This window comes from Poecilia reticulata, chromosome 4 (assembly GCF_904066995.2).
Source record: "Poecilia reticulata chromosome 4, P_reticulata-male-v2, whole genome shotgun sequence".
NCBI classification, from domain to species: Eukaryota; Metazoa; Chordata; class Actinopteri; order Cyprinodontiformes; family Poeciliidae; genus Poecilia; species Poecilia reticulata.
In genome coordinates, this window is record NC_088833.1 from 18,793,314 (window position 1) to 18,813,398 (window position 20,085).

General features: G+C 38.8%; 4 protein-coding genes across 4 annotated transcripts; 1 reads left to right on the forward strand and 3 right to left on the reverse strand.

Moving 5' to 3' along the window:
• Positions 1-445: 445 nt before the first annotated feature.
• malt2 (MALT paracaspase 2) lies at positions 446-11,054 on the reverse strand. The gene is made up of 16 exons (XM_081606430.1): positions 10,174-11,054; positions 9,825-9,991; positions 8,377-8,507; positions 8,133-8,289; positions 7,870-8,048; positions 6,910-7,006; positions 6,564-6,614; positions 6,291-6,383; positions 6,006-6,209; positions 5,007-5,184; positions 4,857-4,931; positions 4,631-4,758; positions 3,740-3,889; positions 3,485-3,642; positions 2,049-2,186; positions 446-1,337 (listed from the first exon to the last, which is right to left on the reverse strand). Exons 1-16 carry the CDS (start codon positions 10,293-10,295, stop codon positions 906-908), a joined length of 2,460 nt encoding a protein of 819 aa, XP_081462556.1. The 5' UTR covers positions 10,296-11,054; the 3' UTR covers positions 446-905.
• Positions 11,055-12,129: 1,075 nt separating this feature from the next.
• On the reverse strand, positions 12,130-14,555 carry mrpl54 (mitochondrial ribosomal protein L54). The gene is made up of 3 exons (XM_008406928.3): positions 14,329-14,555; positions 13,955-14,111; positions 12,130-12,832 (listed from the first exon to the last, which is right to left on the reverse strand). Exons 1-3 carry the CDS (start codon positions 14,453-14,455, stop codon positions 12,700-12,702), a joined length of 417 nt encoding a protein of 138 aa, XP_008405150.2. The 5' UTR covers positions 14,456-14,555; the 3' UTR covers positions 12,130-12,699.
• Positions 14,556-14,650: 95 nt separating this feature from the next.
• fam32a (family with sequence similarity 32 member A) lies at positions 14,651-17,403 on the forward strand. The gene is made up of 4 exons (XM_008406932.3): positions 14,651-14,801; positions 15,798-15,945; positions 16,924-16,977; positions 17,196-17,403. The coding sequence occupies exons 1-4, from the start codon at positions 14,728-14,730 to the stop codon at positions 17,262-17,264; spliced, it is 345 nt and encodes a 114-aa protein (XP_008405154.1). The 5' UTR covers positions 14,651-14,727; the 3' UTR covers positions 17,265-17,403.
• Positions 17,404-17,458: 55 nt separating this feature from the next.
• Positions 17,459-19,386, reverse strand: fh (fumarate hydratase). The gene has a single exon (XM_008406931.3). The coding sequence runs from the start codon at positions 19,318-19,320 to the stop codon at positions 17,821-17,823; it is 1,500 nt and encodes a 499-aa protein (XP_008405153.1). The 5' UTR covers positions 19,321-19,386; the 3' UTR covers positions 17,459-17,820.
• Positions 19,387-20,085: the final 699 nt, after the last annotated feature.

Genomic DNA, 20,085 nt, shown 5'->3' on the forward strand with positions numbered 1-20,085 from the left:
GACATTTTGAGCCATAAACAATATCAGCAGGTGGCAGTAATGAAACCATAAAGTTTATTGCCAACCAGCTAACTAAAATAATAAGCTCTTTCGGCTTCTCACCTTTCCAATAAGTCCCAGTTGGTTTGCATTGGTGATAGTACTGAATTATTTTATGTAGATTATTGTATGCATTATTATCCTGGTTTTGTAATTGAAAAGGGTTTGTAACACCATCACACCCAACTTCCAGTCCAAATGGATAAGAAGCTTGTAAAATGATGCTAAACTAAGCAAACCAGATGAAGTCATACTACATTTAATTGTTTAATTTGATCTTTAACTCAGTGTATTCAGTGTAGTATCATACAAATAAGAACAGACTTATAACAAAAGAGGGGTAGTACATTTCTGTTAGCACAAAATATTAGGTAAATAAACACATTAACTAAATGACAAAAATATATGTGTAGAAAAAATTTCTATGTTGTATTTTTTTATTTGTTATGCAATGCTTTTTATTGTATACAAAACATGGGAATATTCTTAGTCTTAGTGCACATTATAAAATCATAATCTATCCACGTTTAAACATGTGCAATATGATCAACACCATTTTTATACATGGTATGTACTGAATGCAAATCAGCAATTAGCCCCAGCAGAAAAGCACACATTCATTTTCTATTAACCTATGAGACGCCGCAGAGCATTACAGAAAAAAACACATCATAATTAAGAACACTTGTGATTAACACCATACACAAAGATAATATTTATCTTTTACTCAGTCTGTTTCATACATTTCATATTTTTGTTAATATTTAGATGTAAAAAAAAAAACAAAAAAAACCCCTCAGTCTTAAATAGTTTGAAATGTTAATTTGCATAGAAAAACGTGGAAAAAATGTCCTAGAGTAAGATGTTTATAAAGAATGGAGGTTGTACATGTCACTAAATTTGTAGTTAATTTCATTGACTTGACTGTGGGGCAAGCTTTTACTGGCAGTCAGAGGTTGATGCGAATCCAATTCTCCCGGACTGTCGCTCTCCTCCGGTACGTTGGCACCCCTGGAAAAAGTCAGAGAGTCAGCCTGGGAAACTGAGCTGCCAGTGTCTCCATAGTGTGGCCACGTGTTTGAGGGAGAATCGATGGAGGCAAAGGAGGAGCTCTCCGGGCAGCTGAGGGAGTCAAGGCTGGGGCCCGGGATGGCAGAGCAGATGCTAGACATTCGAGATTCGTGGAGGTTCAGTTTGGAGACCAAGGGTTTGCCCACCGAGACTGGCAGCTGCTCCACCACCTCTTCATCCATGTTGGAATACGTGTAGTGAAGGCAGACGGTGAAGGTGAGGTCCCTCTGTGAGTTCAATGAAAAGCAAAATGCCTTCTTTAGAAGAATAACCTTGTGAAATTACTCAGACAAAAATCTTTAACTGTTTGTCTGTCTTTATGAAAAGAATCATCCTGGAAAAGGAACTTCTAATTTTGCATCAACATTACGTCATTTATGTATTTATTGTATGTCTATATTAAATTATTGATTTTTTTCACTTTGCACAATGAATGTAAATTTTAAAATGTCACAGTGTTGTGCAAAAGTCTTGAGTCATCCAATGTTTAATAAATGTATTATGTATCGCAAGAATATTGCGATTTTTAAGCGTAATGCATTACAAATAAACTTAAAAGACATAGAGTACAACTAATGTTCTGCACAAGGGGTATACAATAGTTTGCTAATTTGCAACACCTGGCTGGGTTTTTAACAAATATTTTAGCAAAGGTCCAAATTTAAATTAGATCTTAAGACCCTGTAACACATCCTGTATGTCAGAAAGATCAGGCTTTTCTTTATTTAAATTAATAAAACATAGCCTTTGTCCGTCCAAGGAAAGCTTGGACAACAAATTGATTAAGCCAACATTTAAAGTTTACAAGAGCGTCCAGGTCCTTTGAAAGTAATGTATAACTAAATTCAAGGCTGAAAAAAAAGCTGCTGCAGATTACTTTTCAAAGTAGACATTTTAATGTTTTCATCAAGATATGTAAACACAAGCAGATCTCTGACCTTGAGTCTCTGCAGACTGCGGATGCGTGTGTAAAGACTGTGCTCCTCCATTGAGGGAAGTTCCTCCTTAATCAGCAGCAAACAGCCGGCTTCAAACAGAGTCTCCTGGTTACTCTTCTTCAGGTCAATGTCCACTTCCTGTGAAAGGAAAATCAGAAACATTATGAAACTCCTAGCCCAGTTTTTGTGCTTTTTAAAGATGGACATCAAGTCTTTAAAGACCTAAGAGCGACCAAATGATTTTTGTTTTGGTTTTACTGGTTTTAAAAAGAATAATGTTACAAAACTCTCTCTATGCACATTCTTCACAGGTCATTCTTCTGTCATATCAAAACAGTTTAATGTTGTTTTTTCTGGGATGCTTAATACATTAGTATGAAATATTAAATAAAATATAAAAGTTGTTCAAATCAAACATTAAATCAACAGAACCAATGTGTATAATTTTAAGCTTGTGGCGGTGTGGCAGTTCTGTCTGTTCACAAAATTCTTATCTTGGTCATAAAAACCAACAGCAGAAATAAAATTATGTGTCTTTAATTCAACTATAAAAACTTTACGATTATTTGTTTATCATGATAAGCTAATTCCTTTAAAAACGGTAATTTAGGGTTTTGTGGCCCAAGATAACATTTTATTTGGTAGAAGCAAAAACAAAAATGGCTTAGGACTGAAAAGAGTAATAACATCTGCTTTACTATAAATTACTTTGAGTAATAGTCAATATGTCTAGAGGATGGATGTTTAGTAACAATTTATTAAGATAGAATAAGCTTTTGGCACTTACTCTTTGCTACTCTAGTTAGTAACTTTAGAAAATTGAGGTTCATAAAAGATAGGGGAAAAATTTCCAACACAAGGTAACAAGAACTGCTGTTAAAGGGCAACAAAGAAGTTCATCAAATGATCCACTTTACGGTCAGTAACGTACAAGAGAGAGAAAAAAGAACCTGATGAATTTTATGGGCATTCTGGACAGGCCAGCAGGTCTCTATCAGAATGAGAAAAAAACCTCCGGAGGAAAATATAAACTATAAAAGTCCTTCCTTATTTACTTCATCTGTCTCCCCAAAGTCTTATTCATGAACCTCTTTTTGACATTAATTCATTAATATTAAGTGGCTCTACCAGCAAAGCAGGATCCTTTTCAAAAGAAGTGCAAACATTTATAAATATACAGTTAAAGCAGGATTTAAGCATCAAATTGAAGAAAAAAAAACACAGCAATTAGTATTTTATAAACTTCCATGAAAATAGAAATGTAGGACATCACATTACTAAAGGTGACATCTTCCTCATACCCACTGGCTTTGATGCTTTTAATCATATCACTGAAACTTGATGCAAATAAGATTTAGTTTGGTGTTAATTTAGCTTCTATTTTGAAGTGCATAAAAAATCTTGGATAAAAATAAGTCGCCCCAGGAGTCACACACCTGTGGGAAGTCTGCAAGCTGAGCGCTGCAGGAATCTATCTCTGCAGGTTTCTCAAGTATTCGAGTGTAGATGACCATGATGTTGGAGAATTCTGCCGCAAACCCGAGCTGGACCTTCACACCGCAGTCAAAATTGAGGGAGCGACTCTCAGGCAGAACTGGTAAAACAAAAAACATCCTTAAATTTGTTGATCTAAAACTATAATGAGTAACTTTAGTAGCATTTTAAATCAGATGCGTTTTTCAGTTTTCTACCATGAGCGATGGCCCACTGCAGATTCCGAGCCGAATCGGAGGCAGAACTGTCCAATGGCTGAATGCGGTCTGTGAGGGAACGCCGCTCAGACAGGTTGCTGCGCAGCTCCAGAGCCTGCCTTCCTCTTGTAATCGCACAGCGACCCATGTCTGGAAAGAATCAGCAACTTTGAATACAAGGAAAATCTAAATCTCACCTCCCTCAGCAGAACACAGGTACATTAGGATTTATATCCAGATTCACCTGAGTGAGACAAAGATCCTATAAGAGTTGCTAAAAGTTTTTCATTCACAATAAATGCATAACATATTGAATATATCATCATTAACTCTTGCTTAGTTCTGACCCATCATTCTGGCTGTCAGATTTCCGCCTCATATGACTCTGCACTAACTAGCACACAGAAGTCCACCCATTGTGATAACATGATCCACTTATCATGGACACATTAGAGGAACATTATTATCACAAAGATCGAAAGAGAATTAGAGCATTTGCAGAAGTCTTTCTCTAGATCATCAATATGCAACAGGAAGACCTAATGCATTCATTTGAAAAGCTTCTTGAGTTTTTCAACCAGCTGAGAAAGGATAATAACTTAATTTGCCTAGTTTGGTGTGCATTGATCAAAGACATACCAATAACAAAGTAGAGTGTGTTATTACTGCTTTATAGTCATAAAACATGCATTTAGATGTAGTTTAACCTCTACAGGATCAATACCTGCAGGATACAAATCAATATCAGATCATGTCATGAGGAACAGTCTTGGTCTAAGTGTGCTGTGTTTGCAAAAATGTCAGCTATCAGATAACACTATTACACTATTATTACTATTTTGTAGCATAAGATGTGCAATGTGCAAGCAGTGCTGACTGAGAGAGCGCTACCTTCGGCAACTTTGTCCAGCATCACGGTGACCTTCTCATCCTCACACACGTGCCGTTTGAGAAAGCTGATAAAGATGCCATTTGACACATCTTCTCTCTTTACCTCATACGCTTCAGCATCCACACATCTACGCATGGCAAATTACACACAAGTGATAAGAAAAACACGCTAAAAAAACAGACAACAATTTTGCATTGGAACAAGTGATCAAAAACAGCAACTTACGTGGCATAACCAAACACTATGTTGGCCGTGACTTTTAGTGTTCCCGGTTGCACGATCAACCCGTCGTTTGGGTTTCTAGAAAAATATGGGATTTCAAAAGTAAGCTGCATGGCATACACACATACTTTAATGACTAACCTATAGGCATACCTTTTGCGACACATGTCCAGTAGGAAGACATTGAGTCCAGTCTTTTTCTCTTGCATCCTGGTCAGTATGTTCTGCACACACAAGCAGTGTTTCGATGTGTAGGAAGCCGGAGCATCAATAGGAACCATGAAACTGTTGCCATAGTTCTCATAGCCATGACCGGCAAAATACAGCAGCCCTGCAGAAGTAAAGAACAATATCAAAAACATGCAGCTTAGTTAAAATGTTTACATACGATTATCGTAGATATGGATGTCACAGTAATTTTAGCCTTTAGCTTATTTATTTTAGTAGTTATTTTTGAAGGGGAATGATGGTGCTGAACTCTTGTCGTGATTCTGGGGTGCTCTGAATGATTTGGGTTTCTACTTTGTAAGAATTACTTGAAGAAATAAAGTGATTGGAGGACTGAAGGCGAGGTTTTGGACAACCTTAATTTGACCTAAATTAAACAAATAAACAAAAATGATCTAACAGACCCATAAAAACGAATGAATAAGCAGGCATTAACATAATGGGACCAACCTTAACCCAGTACAAAAATTTGGGGTCTACGTTCAAATTTCTACCAAACATTTTAAATAAACTGTAGCAGTTTTACCAAGAACTGGTACAGTTTCCACTCAGTCAGATGTTTGTTGATGCCTACAAAAATACAATGGTTGAGGTGCAACTTGCTTATGAATATTTAATTTAAATACAGGTGGAGATGTATTTCTATTATTGAGCTCGTATTTACAAATTTCACCAGGTGTTAAATGGAGAAAATCCATATTAAATTCCAACTAATTCTTCTTTTGTAGATCATTGCAGTCGTGTGTTGTATTATCAATCCATGTAAAAAAAACAAAAACAAAAAAAAAAAAAAACACAGTTCAAATAAACAATAAGTTTTACTTTTAAATGAATCCTGTTTTGAAAAAAAAAACTCATTTTATTTAGCTGGACACAGACTTTCGGAGCATCCATTGCTGCATGAAGAGAAGTAAGTGGACTGACCGTAAACGCCCCTGTCGAGCAGCAGCAGGAACTCAGTAACGGCGCTGTTCATCTCCTGACAGTTGAGGTCAAGCAGGGAGACCACCTTAAAGTCCATCTGCCTGAGCAGGTTGGTCAGCTCGTGGACGTCAGAAATGGGAGCACTCAGCTGCTGGTGGTAGTGGTAGTGCATGTTGCCAATCAGGAGAGCAACTTTGTCTGTAGCTGAGTGGAATACGATGGTGGAACCGTGAAACCCACGACTTTTAATGTGGAGATACTCCATGCAGTTTGCGTAAAACTAACCATAGAAATTCTTGGCTGCTGGGGGAGGACAGGCCATCTCCTGCACTGGGTTTACTCCTGATCTGGTCGTCGACCTCTGGACTTCCTGAGACTCTGGCGACATAAATCAAAAAAATAAAAAAACGGAAAGATGCATACCCATGTCTGTGTTACAGTTCTGACAAACAGAACATGAGAAACAGGAATAACGGTATATTGAAGGACAGAGGAAGTATATTACTGATGTAGTTCCTATATTTCCCCCTGAATATTCTAGCAGAAAGTACAGCATACCTAACCCCCGATCAACTTCTACCCAGGAGGCGTCTGTGACTGAACTCGGGCCTGCGTGACAAAACAGGAAGAGTTAGCTGTTACAAAATGGTTCAGTGTGAAGCTGAACATGTGTAGTGTCAGATATTCGTTGCACTGCTTGACGACAACAGTATGTTGTTGAAATCACTCAATCATAATAATCATTGTTTATATATATATATATATATATATATATATATATATACTGCTCAAAAAAATAAAGGGAACACTTAAGTGTTCACTTAAGTGTTTAAGTGTTCCCTTTATTTTTTTGAGCAGTGTATATATAAGTGATAGATGAGAGACAGGAGTATCTGTGCCTCACCAATTGTCACTGTTGCCGTGTCGCTCCAGGCCTCGTGATACAAATTAAACACCTTGCATCTGTACTCCCCTCTGTGTTCTGTGGTCACACATGGGATCTAGGAAACAGTAGCAACTTACAGGAACAAGCTCATACAGAAACAAGACCATCGCGTGACTTAAGTCTGGAAGTTTTTGCTATTGCCCCAGACAATCAGTCCCCAAAACCACCCTGGACAAATAACATAACTAAACAGGTAAAAAGAAACAATCTGAAAGTATCAAGGAAATGGAGAAAAACCCATTAGCAACTATCTAATTTTTCACAAAAGTTAATATTAGAGGCACAAAACTTGGAAAATATTGAGGTTTTTCCAAACTAATTTCAAGTAACACAAACAAGGTTTACTATGCTAAACTTTTTACCCACCAATATATCCACTAGTTCAAAATGTAGTCAGTTTGCTGTCTAAAACTAGGTAGAAAACTTAAAGCTCAGACTCAGCATGAGAATTTTAAGACGAGGATTTTAAACCATTTAAACCTTTTTATTTTATATATTATTACAAGATAATTCCAGTGAGGTCCAGTTATGAAACATATCCAGAATCGTTGATTATTACAAAAAGGTTAACCTGGATTTGTATCGGTATTGTTGATCTTAATGCAGCAATTGATTCAGTCAATAAAAAAACAGTTTACTTCATAGACTGAAAATAACTGTTCTTCAGTCATCTAAATCATATCTCACAAAGAAATTGTGTCATAAGCCTGGAAAACTCGACCTCTAAGTAAAATGTCCAATAATTAAGTGTCCCAACCTTCAACATTCATTTGTAACATAACAGCTCAACGAGTATTAATACTTTTGCAAAAAAAACTGCTCTTTGTTGTCCAACTTAGAAGATTTGACTGGCAATAAAAGGCATTAATGCGCAATAATTAAACTTTACCTCATTGTAGGTTTTCTAAATGAACTTACCCTGAGGGAGCATGCTTTTTGTTGAGGCATGGGCACTTTGTTGTGATACCACTTGTACTGGGGAGGAGGGTTAGCCTCTGCTCTGCACTTCAGGACCAAAACATCCCCTTCAGATGCTGCCTGGGAGCTGGGCTGCTGACTGATTCGCAGTCCACTTACTGGAAACATACTGCTGCAGCCTGCCATGACAGTTGTTTTCCATCACCCTGCACCACATGCTGCGAGATGTGGGTAAAGGCGGGAAAAACAAAAAACAAGCATACCTGAACTGGAACCTGCAGAGTGAAGCAGTCGAACATGAGCCCACGTGGAGAAGATGCATTTTTCTCCATGGTTGATCCTGCAGATGTAGTGACCCTGGTGGGCTGGACCCAAAGGGCAAAGGACCAACTCTGGCAAACTTCCCGTCTCTTGTAAAATCTAAAGCACAAAAATAATCCACATAGACTTAGATGACAACAAGAAACAACGGAGTTATAAAGAGGATTTATAAGCCACTTCTCTGACCTCCTCTTTGCCTTTGAACCACTGGTAGCTGAGTCCAGAAGGTCCGGAGGCCCTGCATGTCAGAACCACCCTGCTCCCCAGAGGAGCCTGTTGAGACTGTGGCTGGACTGTGATCTTAATCTGCTCCAACACTAAACAGAAGCACACAACACGAACAGCGAGGATTACAAGAAGGAACGCACTATTCTTCTATTAAGACATGTTCCAGCATAAGATAGTCAAACATACTGTTACGCGTAGCATGTAGTGACTTGTAAGTGGTATGATGAAGCATGTCTAAAAGTCAAATTTCACAAACTATAAAGGAGCACAGGATCAAAAACATTTTCTCTTTATGTTGTTTCACTCTGGAAAGTCAATTATCACTCAATAAGATTTGTTTGTATATTTAAAAATGTTTAGTCTAAAAAAAAGAAGGCAAAAGACATTGGGCTTGAAATAGAAAGTATTTTTCCACAAATACTTAAGGGAGAAATGTTGATCCATCTGGCTTTATAAGCTTTGGTGCAGAAAGGTTTTTGATCTATTTTCTTGGAGATGTCTAAAAAAATCTTTAATTACAGTAACTTAATAAAAAACAAAACAAAAGCACATTTGGCAGGAGCCTTTTTATTTTATTCTTTTAGACAATGAATGAATGTGTTGGGATTTTTAATAAGTAGTTAATGATTTAATGTTTCCCCGACATTAAATTGTGACATTAAACGGGGATTCACTTGGCTATTGGTTATCTTGCCACAACACACAAAGAGCAGGATGGCAAGGAAGGAAAATATTAGCAATAACCAGCAGTAGATCTGATCTAATTTTGTGATTGTATGACTTTTTTTTGCACTAGTATCGCAAACAAAATGATACATTTTTTCCACAAATAAGAATCTAAAAAGTCAATTCTTTGTAGGACTGCCTCTTTCTACAGTTGCAGCAACAGAGCAACAATGCTTGCACAATTTTGGTTTCAAAAAAGCTCAAACTCAGAAAAAATGTAAGCGTCTGCAGTGGGGAATCCTTCTGGCTTTCTTTCACTTTTCAGATTAAGGTCAATATAACATAAATAATAGTTGTCGTGCCAACAAATTCTCACACCTGAATTCCCCGAGACTCAATATTTCTCCTAAAGCTATTAATGTAGGTCACAGGTTTACCATGCTCTCTGCATTTTTAAATGATTAATTCATGGGTGAGACGTTTTATAACATAACCCTGCTCGACCTGGCTGAATACAAATGCATCTCGAACTTTTATGATTTTTATCTGTGCAAAATATTTGTCTGTTCCACTTCTACCTTTGACTTCTTCTTTCTACACTACTTTGTGAATGTCTATCACACACACACACACACACACACACACAAAATCTCTAAGTATTCCAATGGAAATGTGTTAAATTTGTGGTTGTTAAAATGTCAAAAGGATCTTGAATGAATCGCTTGCCGTCTCCGTTTTACCTGCGGTGGCGAGGAACTGCAGAGCTTTCTGGTGGTCCATCTTCCTCAGATAGTGCTGGAGGAAGTCAATGGAGCAGCCACGATCCGCTAACCATGCCAGGAGGGTGCGGGAAGGGCTGCCTGCAGCGTCCATCACCTGAATGGAGCAGCTGGTCAGCTCCTTTTCACTGCAAAGACAAAATTCGGTAGAAAGATGATTAGGGTCATGCAGACCTGGAGCGGCAACGCCCTCGAAAATTAAGCAACAGACATTATGTTTGGAAGAAGATGAAATAAAGAAGGGTATTTTTGGTGAAGTGTTTTTGATCATATGAGGCTGCTGATTCACGATGCCTTCAGGGTCTCTCACCTGCAGCGGAATTGCGGGTGCTCAGTCGCCGCGTTGGCCAGCTGCCTCCATCCACAACTGGAGTTGTCCAGCATCTTTGACAGCTTGTTCATCCCTTCTTCACCGAGACTGCTGATGTTCATCTTTCCAATCTTCTAACCCCGTTTTTTATTTTATTTTTTTATTTTTTACCCTTCGCAGCAAAAATCAAAATCCAGACACAGGCACAAATTAGATCGCATGCGTTGAGTTCACAGGAGACACTGTACCTGGCAGCACATAGAGAACGGTAAATATACGTAGCCAGAAAAACCACCGGCGTTAAGAGCTTATGAAAACCCGCCTGTAAAACACTAAAGAGCAAGAATTCAGAGGAAATCAACACATGTTAGCGCAATAAGACAAAAGTGTTAACTTAAAACAAGAACGAACAAAAGAAGCTGCAGTTCGGATTTACAGCTGAGCTGCCGCTTCCGCCATGAGCTGCCAAGAAAGCAAAGAGTACTAGTGAGGGAAATAAGTTTGAGTTTACCGGAAAAGTCCGAGCTGAAGGTAAATCTCGGAGCGAGTGACTGAGGAGCAGGTGGCCTTTGAGTCACACAGATATCCGCCGCATTTTTTTTTTTTACACCTTGTCGCTCTCCTAATCTAACCCGATTTGGTTCCCCAGATAGTTTGCTTCTCATTTCGGTTCCTCTTTTTTTTTTTTTTTCTGTCATCCCTGGCACGTATTACGGTCATTTGCATGAGACGTTTCCATGGTTACTCCATTAATACAACCCAACTTTAAAAAAACAAAGTAAAATAAAACTGTACTGCTTAATAAAAGCTTGTTTACGGTGTATATTTTAGGACATCCTTAGGTCTTACGAAAACATCCTCACACATTTAGAACAAATGGCGCCAGATGTCAGACCACAGACAAAAAGCCAACAGAGTAAACGGTGTCAGAACAGTAATAGATCCATATTTATGCAGGGTTTTGTGTAATTATGCACTCCCTCTTTACTTTGCCACGCTCTTTATAAACAGTATGAAAAGTGTGGCGTGCATTTAATTTCTGAGTCAATGTTGCTGAGCTATCTGCGGTTCCAATTGTTCACTAGTTTTTCATATGAAGAGACAGCATTTTTGCTATTTTTCTCTTTCATCGAGTAATTCTAACACACACTGAACATCTTTTATAGAAACCATTCTTCTATAGCTATGGCTGAATGCTAGTTTCATATTGGAAGATGAGCAACTCTTTCGCAACCTTAAAAATAATTTTCCTTCCAGGATGGCCTCATATTCAGCTCTGACCAGTTTCACTGCCCCTGCTGAGTAAAAATAGACTCCCACAGCATGATGCTGCCACCATCATGCTTCAACTGAATGATGCTCAGTGTTACTCTACAGCATTATGCCAGATTTGTGCAGCTCCTCCAGAGTTGCCAAGCCTCTTTGTCTGCTTCTCTAATTAATGCTTAGCGAGCCATTGTCATTGAAGATGGATGGTCAGGTCTTACTGGGTTTGCAGTTGTTCCACGATTTCTTTTTTAAATGATGGACTGAACAGTTCTGGGGATAGTGTTTTATAATTTAACTCTGCAAGTTTATCCTTGACCCGTCTGCAGTGTTACACGTCATTTCTTATGTTTGCACAACAATGATCTCCAACCAACCTTTTGAGGCCTCGACAAGCAGATCCACATTTAAAGTACTACACAGGTGGTTTCCATTTACAAAAAAAAAAACATCTCTGAAGTTAAATGGTTGCACTTGATTTAGAGGCATTAGAGTAAAGATGGTCAGGGAGAGCGGGAGAGTGTCAGTACAAAGATACAGCAGATTTTGTAAAAAAGTTAAAGCCATGTCTGCTTTTGTCCTTTTTCTTTACAGTCATGCACAATGTTGTGTTGATCGATTAGTCCCCAAAATGCATTGATGTTTCTAGGAGTTAACAAGCAAAATGCTGAATAAATACAGGAGTGTAAATGTATTTTAACTGGAATTTATTTTTTGTATAGCTACAAGGACTAACAAATACCATACGCCAACATTTATCTACTTTACCACTATCTGGGATATTTGCAACGTTCTGTTGCGATGAGGTGCCAAATTAGTGAGACGCAGGCAGAATGGTGCAGTCAATATGATTTGTAAAAGAAAATCAAAACACAAGTTACAGAATTGAAAGGATACATTTTTATGTCTCAGATTTTATTATAGCAGTAAATCGGAAGTTTTGTTATCCAACAGAACCTCACTATTTTGTACTGAACGTCTTTAATCGAACTGGACTCCATTGTCCAGTTGGGTAGAGCCTTTCCTCAACAGCACCAACCTGAGAAAAAAAAATCCACTCATTTGTTCAGATTTTTACTACAGTTCACATGTAGCATGATTTCAGGTAACCTGGTGAGTATATGGCATGTGACAAATAGTCCTTATCATTATAGACATGAGTTGTGAACACGAGTCATGTCACTTTTATAGTAATTCACTCCAGAGTGCGAAGCAGGTCCCTGAAACACAGACAAGCTGCAGGTCAATAGAGTCCATGTTCTACATCTTCTTCCCCTTGCGCAGTTTGTTGTTGCGCCACATGTTCTCCTTCCTCAGACGCTTCCAGTACTGCCAGGTGTCGGGTTCCAACTCGTGCAGCTTTTTTGCTTCTCCCAAGTTCAACTGGAACAACCTGAACAAATGAGAAGAGAAAGTGGAAGACATTAACACATGACCAAACGATGTCCAGGAACGTCCATCTGCTGTAAACAGTACAGGCTTACACGGCACTGATTTTGACACGAGTAAAATCAGAGTCAGCTTTATTGGCCAAGATGATGAATTTGACTTCTGTTTTATGCACTCAGTGTACAGACGTTAGGCATTAATATATGGAGTTTAGAGGAAATAAAATGACGTTATGTGCGTGTATGTGTTTGTACAGCCATTTCTATGAAGAAAAACAGGTTGTAGTAATGCAAATAAGCATATTTTATGTACAGCAGAGTAGATGATTTCTAAGACTGTAAAGCGATCACTATGTTGCTCAGAGTCAGCCTGGGGGAAGAAATTGTCTCAGTGGTGACTGATTTTTTTCACACAGCGCTCTGTAGAGCTGACAACGTTTTGTGTTCAGGATGTGTGGAATCTGCGGAGATGGTAGCTTGAAAAGTTTTAAAAGATAATAAAATGGCACAATAAACTTTTCGTGTGACTGAAAGGCTAAAAAAAAAACACCTCGCATGCCATCTTACATTGTTTAACAATGTTTGTCAGTATTCTGTTTAGCTCTCTCCGATAACAGGGCACAGACACAGATTGCTTTACCGCGCTGAGAACAGTCACGATAAGAGATGTTGAGCCATTGAGCGCAATTTAGAGATCCACCATAAAATTGGCCAGGGGTATTTTCAACTTCCTTTTCATAAAAAAAAAAAAAACACCTTTATTAAACATCTTGTGGCATGCTTTTAAAATGTGTTGTGTGTGGTACTTTTCACAAAGTTGAGCTTGATCAGAAAAGTCATTGAGCAGACTCACAAAGGAATCACTAGAAAAAAAGTCAAAGTCAAAACCTGACAAAAAAAAAAAAACTCCAAGGAAATTCTCAAATTTGAATTTAAAATCTTCTATGGGGATTTGAAACCAGGACACCACAAAAATATATGTACATTTTATGGATTAAAGAGTTTTATGAGAAGAAAGACCAATAATGCAAAATGCCAAACTTTTTTTTAAAAGTACTGCTTAGTAGTGACAACACTGATCAAAATCAAATCTAAACTGTGCAGAAGACAGTTACAGGTGTACTCACCACTCAGGATATTCCTCTGGAGGCTTTATTTTAGGGTCATCCCCTTGTTTGTAGATGTTAACTCCGACTGCATACGATGCAAGTCTGACTGGGTCTTTACACACCTCTGGACCTTTCAGTTCTTCTTTTATCATGCCTTTACCTTTCCCTTTGGAAGCTGAAAGACGGTGAACAAAATCTGATTAGGTCTGAGGATATTTGATTACAAGTAGTTAAGATCATAAAGAAAGAAAAAAAGCAATAAACATTTGGCTATATAACATTACCATCTAACACGCAGCACAAGATTAGATTGCGTTAGGTGTAAAGGGGGTTTACCTTTAACAGTATAGTAAATAACTAGAATGTTGAGAAGAGATGTTGCATTTACTCACCAACTTTCTTAGCATAACCACATGTCTGTATCCTGTTTACTGTGCTTATTCTGCTCAAAAACGCTCCAGCATGGCTTTTTATGCACTGAGTGGACGGTGCTATCCGAAATAAACAGAAGGCAAACATTTTTATTCAGGGTTACCTACAGACATAACACACCATGCTACTATTTGACATTCATAACCGTATTCAACTTCCGTTTTCTGCGTTCTTTCTTTGGCTCTGTAGAAACAGTATACTGCACCCCTCTGGATAGGATGAAACACTACAAGCAAAAGTACTCGGGTTCTCGAGCGTGCTGTTCCTCTTTTTTTAAGTCACTAGGTGGCAGCAGTGATGCGCTCAGTTGACTTGCATCATAACAAAGGAGAAGAAGACCGTAGGAAAAGTTCTCGAACATGTCCGAGTACGATCAGATCCAGAAGAGCTCCCTAAAATTAAAGGGTGCAGGAGAGCTTTCGGCAGGAAAGAAGTAAGTGTTCTAGAGTTAATGAAGCATTTTCACAACTCAACAGTTGGTTGCTGTCTTAGAAACAGCTGGTGTTAACATGTTAGCCTCTGAAGCTAGTCAGCTAGTTAGCTAGTAAGCTAGTATCACATAGTATTTTTGTTAACGTTTGTGATTAATATTATTTGTGGACATGGAAACGGCATTCAAATTAAGAACATATAAGTGTTAATATGTCTCTCTATGACACCATTATGTATTGCTTTCATGGAAAGCTTAAAATTTTTAGATTTTTAGCATTAGCACCAGAAGAAGAAGCTAGGCCTAGAACATTTCGCATTGTTTTGAAATCACACGAAGCTGAAGTTGGCTTCCGATTCGGCAATTCCATCTAATTTTTCACTACCTTGATCATATTTAATCGGCTCAAACCTAGACTAGAACATTCTGCACAATTATCAGAATAATTTAAAACTAGCATGTAACTTGTGAAACATTTGATTAGATTATTTACTTTACACAATTTAAAAATTAAAGTGGTCATCTGCTCAGCAACTCCTATAAATCAAGCCTAATACTATTGCATGCATTATCTACTTTAAAAAGCATGTTTGCCCAGACAGTGTTGTTGTCTTTTACATTTATGTTTACTTAAAGCCATAGACAAAAGATAAACATATTTTATATAAATCTCTTAAACTTAACAAGCAAAAATTACATGGAAGCATTTTTTTTAAAGGAAACCATCTTACAGAATCTAAATCAGTTAAATAAATAAATTTGACCCCAGCCTTTAGATTTTGTGCTAAATATAGAGTAGCATACTGCATGAAACTTATATACTTTTTTTGCATTAACAACATGTTTTAGTTTCCTCAACAAAGTTTTTATATTTTTTGTTGTAATAAGTTAAAGTAAAAGTATGAGACAACAAAAACACCTTTGCTGAAAGTTTTGAAAAGTGATGTTATGTGGTTCAGATAACTTAAGAGTAATCAAATTTTATGTTTATTTTGGAAGGAAGAAGAAGAAGAGTAAAGAGAGTAAGCATCGCCTGGAGCAAGTTGTGACGAGCCAAAATGATGACGAGGAGGTGAAAACAAAGAAGACGTACATCGACAAAAGGACACCAGCACAAATTGCTTTTGACAAGATGCAAGAAAAGAGGGTAGGTGCAAATCCTGAGTATCTCTGAGCTGGTGTCACTGGTTTCAGGACACGCAGCAAAAATTGGGTTTGGTAGAAAGCCTTTTTGGTCTCCATTGTCTAGAAATTGCTGCCCCTAATATCTGTGTAACACATAATTAAAAAGGGGAATGTTACAGTGGCTTTGTAGAAAAAGTGATGGCTCCTTAACCTCATAGCAGCCACGTTTTAACAGGTGTTTGAGTTTATCAGTAGTGAGTCTTTTATGTTTCCGTTGAGGAATTTTGGTCCACTTTTCTTTGCAGAAATGTTTCACTTTAGCCGTATTGGAGATTTTTCAACTGCCTTTATAACCTCATGCCACTGCATTTTAATTATATTGAAGTAGCGAGCTAGACAAGGCCAAACAAAACAGTTTTTTTTTTTTTGCAAGTTAAAGGGGGACTGGCTCGATTGTTTTGAATCTTTCCCATGCACATAACCCAAATGCATCTGAACTAAATAATAATGTATAAACTGCATTTAAAAAATAAAAAAATCCTTAGGTTATTTTTGTCTAATATTAACATTTGTTTCATCTGAAATCTGACAAGAAAGCAAAAGCTAAGTAGAAAGTGCTTATTTACTGCAAAGTACAGCAGTATTCTATTGAATATTTTCAACATTAGTCAAACAAACCCTTTTGCCCTCCCAAAACCAAACAAGCACTTTGACTGGTGCAATAGTTTGGAACTTTGTTGTTTCGCAAACTATTGATATATTCTGCAGGACTAAGAGTAGAAATCTTGCAACAGCTGATCAGTTTTATTTAACTTAAAGTACCTGGACATACACAAGTATAACGTAAGTTCTGAAACAAATACTGATGCATTAGTTTACCAACCCAAACACCTGTGTGTTTAAATTTTTTTGATGAACTTTGGATGCGTTTAGAGGGCATCACAATGGGATAAATTGATATTTTATTTTAAAGCTAATTTTGCCGTCTCTTTTCTTGCAGCAAATGGAGCGAATTTTGAAGAAGGCATCAAAGACACACAAGCACAGAGTTGAGGTGAGTCGTCTCAGGTCTATCCTGCTTCCCAGGCATCTAAAATGGACCTCAGTCAGGTTCTACATATTTAGAGAACTATTCATCATCACGTGTAGATTTTATTGCCAGTATTTTTTATTTTTTAGCTTTGTCATATAGAGATAGAAAATTGCCTTGATTTAAATTATGTGCAAATGTTAAGTGTATATCTGTAAAGCTGCTGCTTTATTTCTGCGCAGGATTTCAATCGCCACCTGGACAACCTTACGGAGCATTACGATATTCCAAAAGTCAGCTGGACCAAATAAAAGACGAGATGTTTTTTTTTCCCCTCAATCCTTGTACTTGTTTTTATTATTTTGCATGTTTATAAAATGCCATTATTAGGCTTAAACTGGCTTTTATTCCTTGGTTGTTACTGTGCACAATAAAGTATTTAATATCCTTTTTAATGTGCTCTTTTTTTCCACCTCATGTAATGTTTTAAAGAAAACAAATGTAATCAGGGTAAATAATATATATTTTTAATCTTTCAATGGGACACTGCTAATATGGCACATCCGCATATTCTTTAAACATGAAAAACTTTACTGCCATTCATATTTAAAAGAAAAAAAAAACATTGTGAATTAAAATGTACAGAATACAACTTTGTGTACATTAACGGATTTACTGACACCACATTCTGGATGCTGAGGTCTTTAAATCAATAATACATAAGAGGTTAAGTCTCAAAGTATGCAAAACGGAAAACAAAAAAAACCCCCAGAAATCTTGCTGTTTTTATTAAGAGACGCAAAGATTTAGAACGTTATTTTTCATCGAGTTCAACAATTTCCAAGGTTGTGGTTGTGCTTTCACAGTTCACTTTGGCCCAAGCATTTCACTGGGCTTTACCCACTGATCGAACTGCTCCTCGGTCAGGTAGCCCAGCTCCACGGCCACGGCCTTCAGCGTGGAGCCCTTCTTGTGAGCCGTCTTGGCGATGGCCGCGGCTTTGTCGTAGCCGATGTGCGGGTTGAGGGCCGTGACCAGCATGAGGGACTCGTTCATGAGCTTGTTGATCCTCTCCGTGTTGGCCTGGATGCCCACCACGCAGTTGTTGGTGAAGGAGACGGAGGCGTCGCCGAGCAGGCGGGCGGAGTTCAGGACGTTCTTCACCATCATGGGCTTGAAGACGTTGAGCTCAAAGTGTCCGTTACTCCCCCCAACTGTCACGGCCACGTGGTTCCCCATCACCTGGGCGGCCACCATGGTCATGGCCTCACACTGGGTGGGGTTCACTTTCCCCGGCATGATGCTGCTCCCGGGCTCGTTCTCCGGTAAGATGAGCTCCCCCAGGCCGGAGCGGGGTCCTGACCCCAGGAATCGGATGTCGTTAGCGACTTTCATCATGCTGACGGCCACCGTGTTCAGAGCTCCGCTCAGCTCCACCAGCGCGTCATGAGCCGCCAGGGCTTCAAACTTGTTGGGGGCGGTGATGAACGGGAGGCCGGTGAGGGAGGCGACTGTAGCGGCGACCTTCTCTGCAAAGCCGATGCGGGTGTTGAGTCCTGTCCCGACCGCCGTACCCCCTGCTGCCAGCTCGTACACCCTGGGCATGGCGGCCTTCACCCTTTCGATGCTGTACTTCACCTGCTGGACGTACCCGCTGAACTCCTGTCCGAGCGACAGCGGGACGGCGTCCTGGGTGTGGGTGCGTCCGATCTTGATGATATCTTTGAACTCTTCAGCCTTTGCAGCTAGGGCATCGTGCAGGGTCTGCAGGCCGGGCAGCAGGACATGGTGGACCTCTGTAGCTACAGCTATGTGCATGGCAGTGGGGAAGGTGTCATTGGAGCTCTGACTCTTATTGACGTGATCATTTGGGTGAACTGGATCCTTGGAGCCCAGTTTTCCTCCCAGTATCTCAATAGCCCTGTTGCTGATCACCTCATTTACGTTCATGTTAGTCTGAGTCCCTGATCCGGTCTGCCACACCACCAGAGGGAAATGATCATCCAGTTTACCTGCTGAAACCTCATCTGCAGCTTTTACGATGGCATCTGCCAGCTTAGGGTCCAGGCCGTAGTCTTTGTTTACCTCAGCAGCTGCTCTCTTCAGGATCCCGAAGGCCTTGATCACTTGGATTGGCATTCTCTCACTGGGTCCCCCAATCTTGAAGTTCATGGTGGATCTGACAGTCTGAGCGCCGTAGTACTTGTCAGCGGGGACCTTGAGCTCGCCAAACGTGTCCCGCTCAATCCGGAACTCCGAGCCGGCCATCTTGGAGGTACAAATGAAGAGTTTTGAGTTGGCGTGGAGTCTCTGAAGAGTCAGGAGGTTGCAGTTAAACTGCTGGACGCTTCTTAACGAGCGAAACATGGCTTCTCATTAGAGGTGAATTTGGGGGGAGGTCAACGCAGCTTTCCACATTGTAACCCGTCATTGGGCGAGAAGAAGCCAAGAAGGGGAGTCAACCAATCGTGGCGCAGGAGAGGCGGGATTTCCGACTGCTTCATTCGAATGTGTGAAGCTCTTCAAAATATTTCACATCTGTACTTCCTGTAGTAAAAGGGACTATTCGACAGAAAAAAAAAATCCGAAATTTTTTCTGACTGTAAAGGCCTGCAGGTTTTACAAACAAACCCTTCTAAATAAAAATTTAGAGTTGCAATTTTTTAAGCCTTCTAAAGAGGAGGCTTGAAACTTTTCATAAATATCTGTTGCTTTAAAAGTACCAGAACTTTATTTCTATTTTTAAGTTAAACAAACAAACAAATGCAAAACTTTTATAGAGGATGGATACATTTGCATCTATTTCCGTCGTTGAAATCCATTGCAATTATGTCAATAAAAAACAGCAAAACATCCATTTGTTTGTACATGTGTATTTAAAAACAATTGTTTTTTTTATGATTTTTAGCCTAGTTTTTAAGGGCTATTGTAGCTCAGAAGTGAGCTAAATGTATACCATAATTGGCTAAAATTGTGATACACATTTTGCAGTTGTACTTTTTTTTTTTGCTCGGGCAGGAATGAATCAGCAACTAGCAACAATTATGCCAAGTTTCACTGTGATGCTAATTTAAACTTAGGAGTCATGTGTTTCCTTTAAATAATTTTTCTTGTGACAGAATATCACTCAGA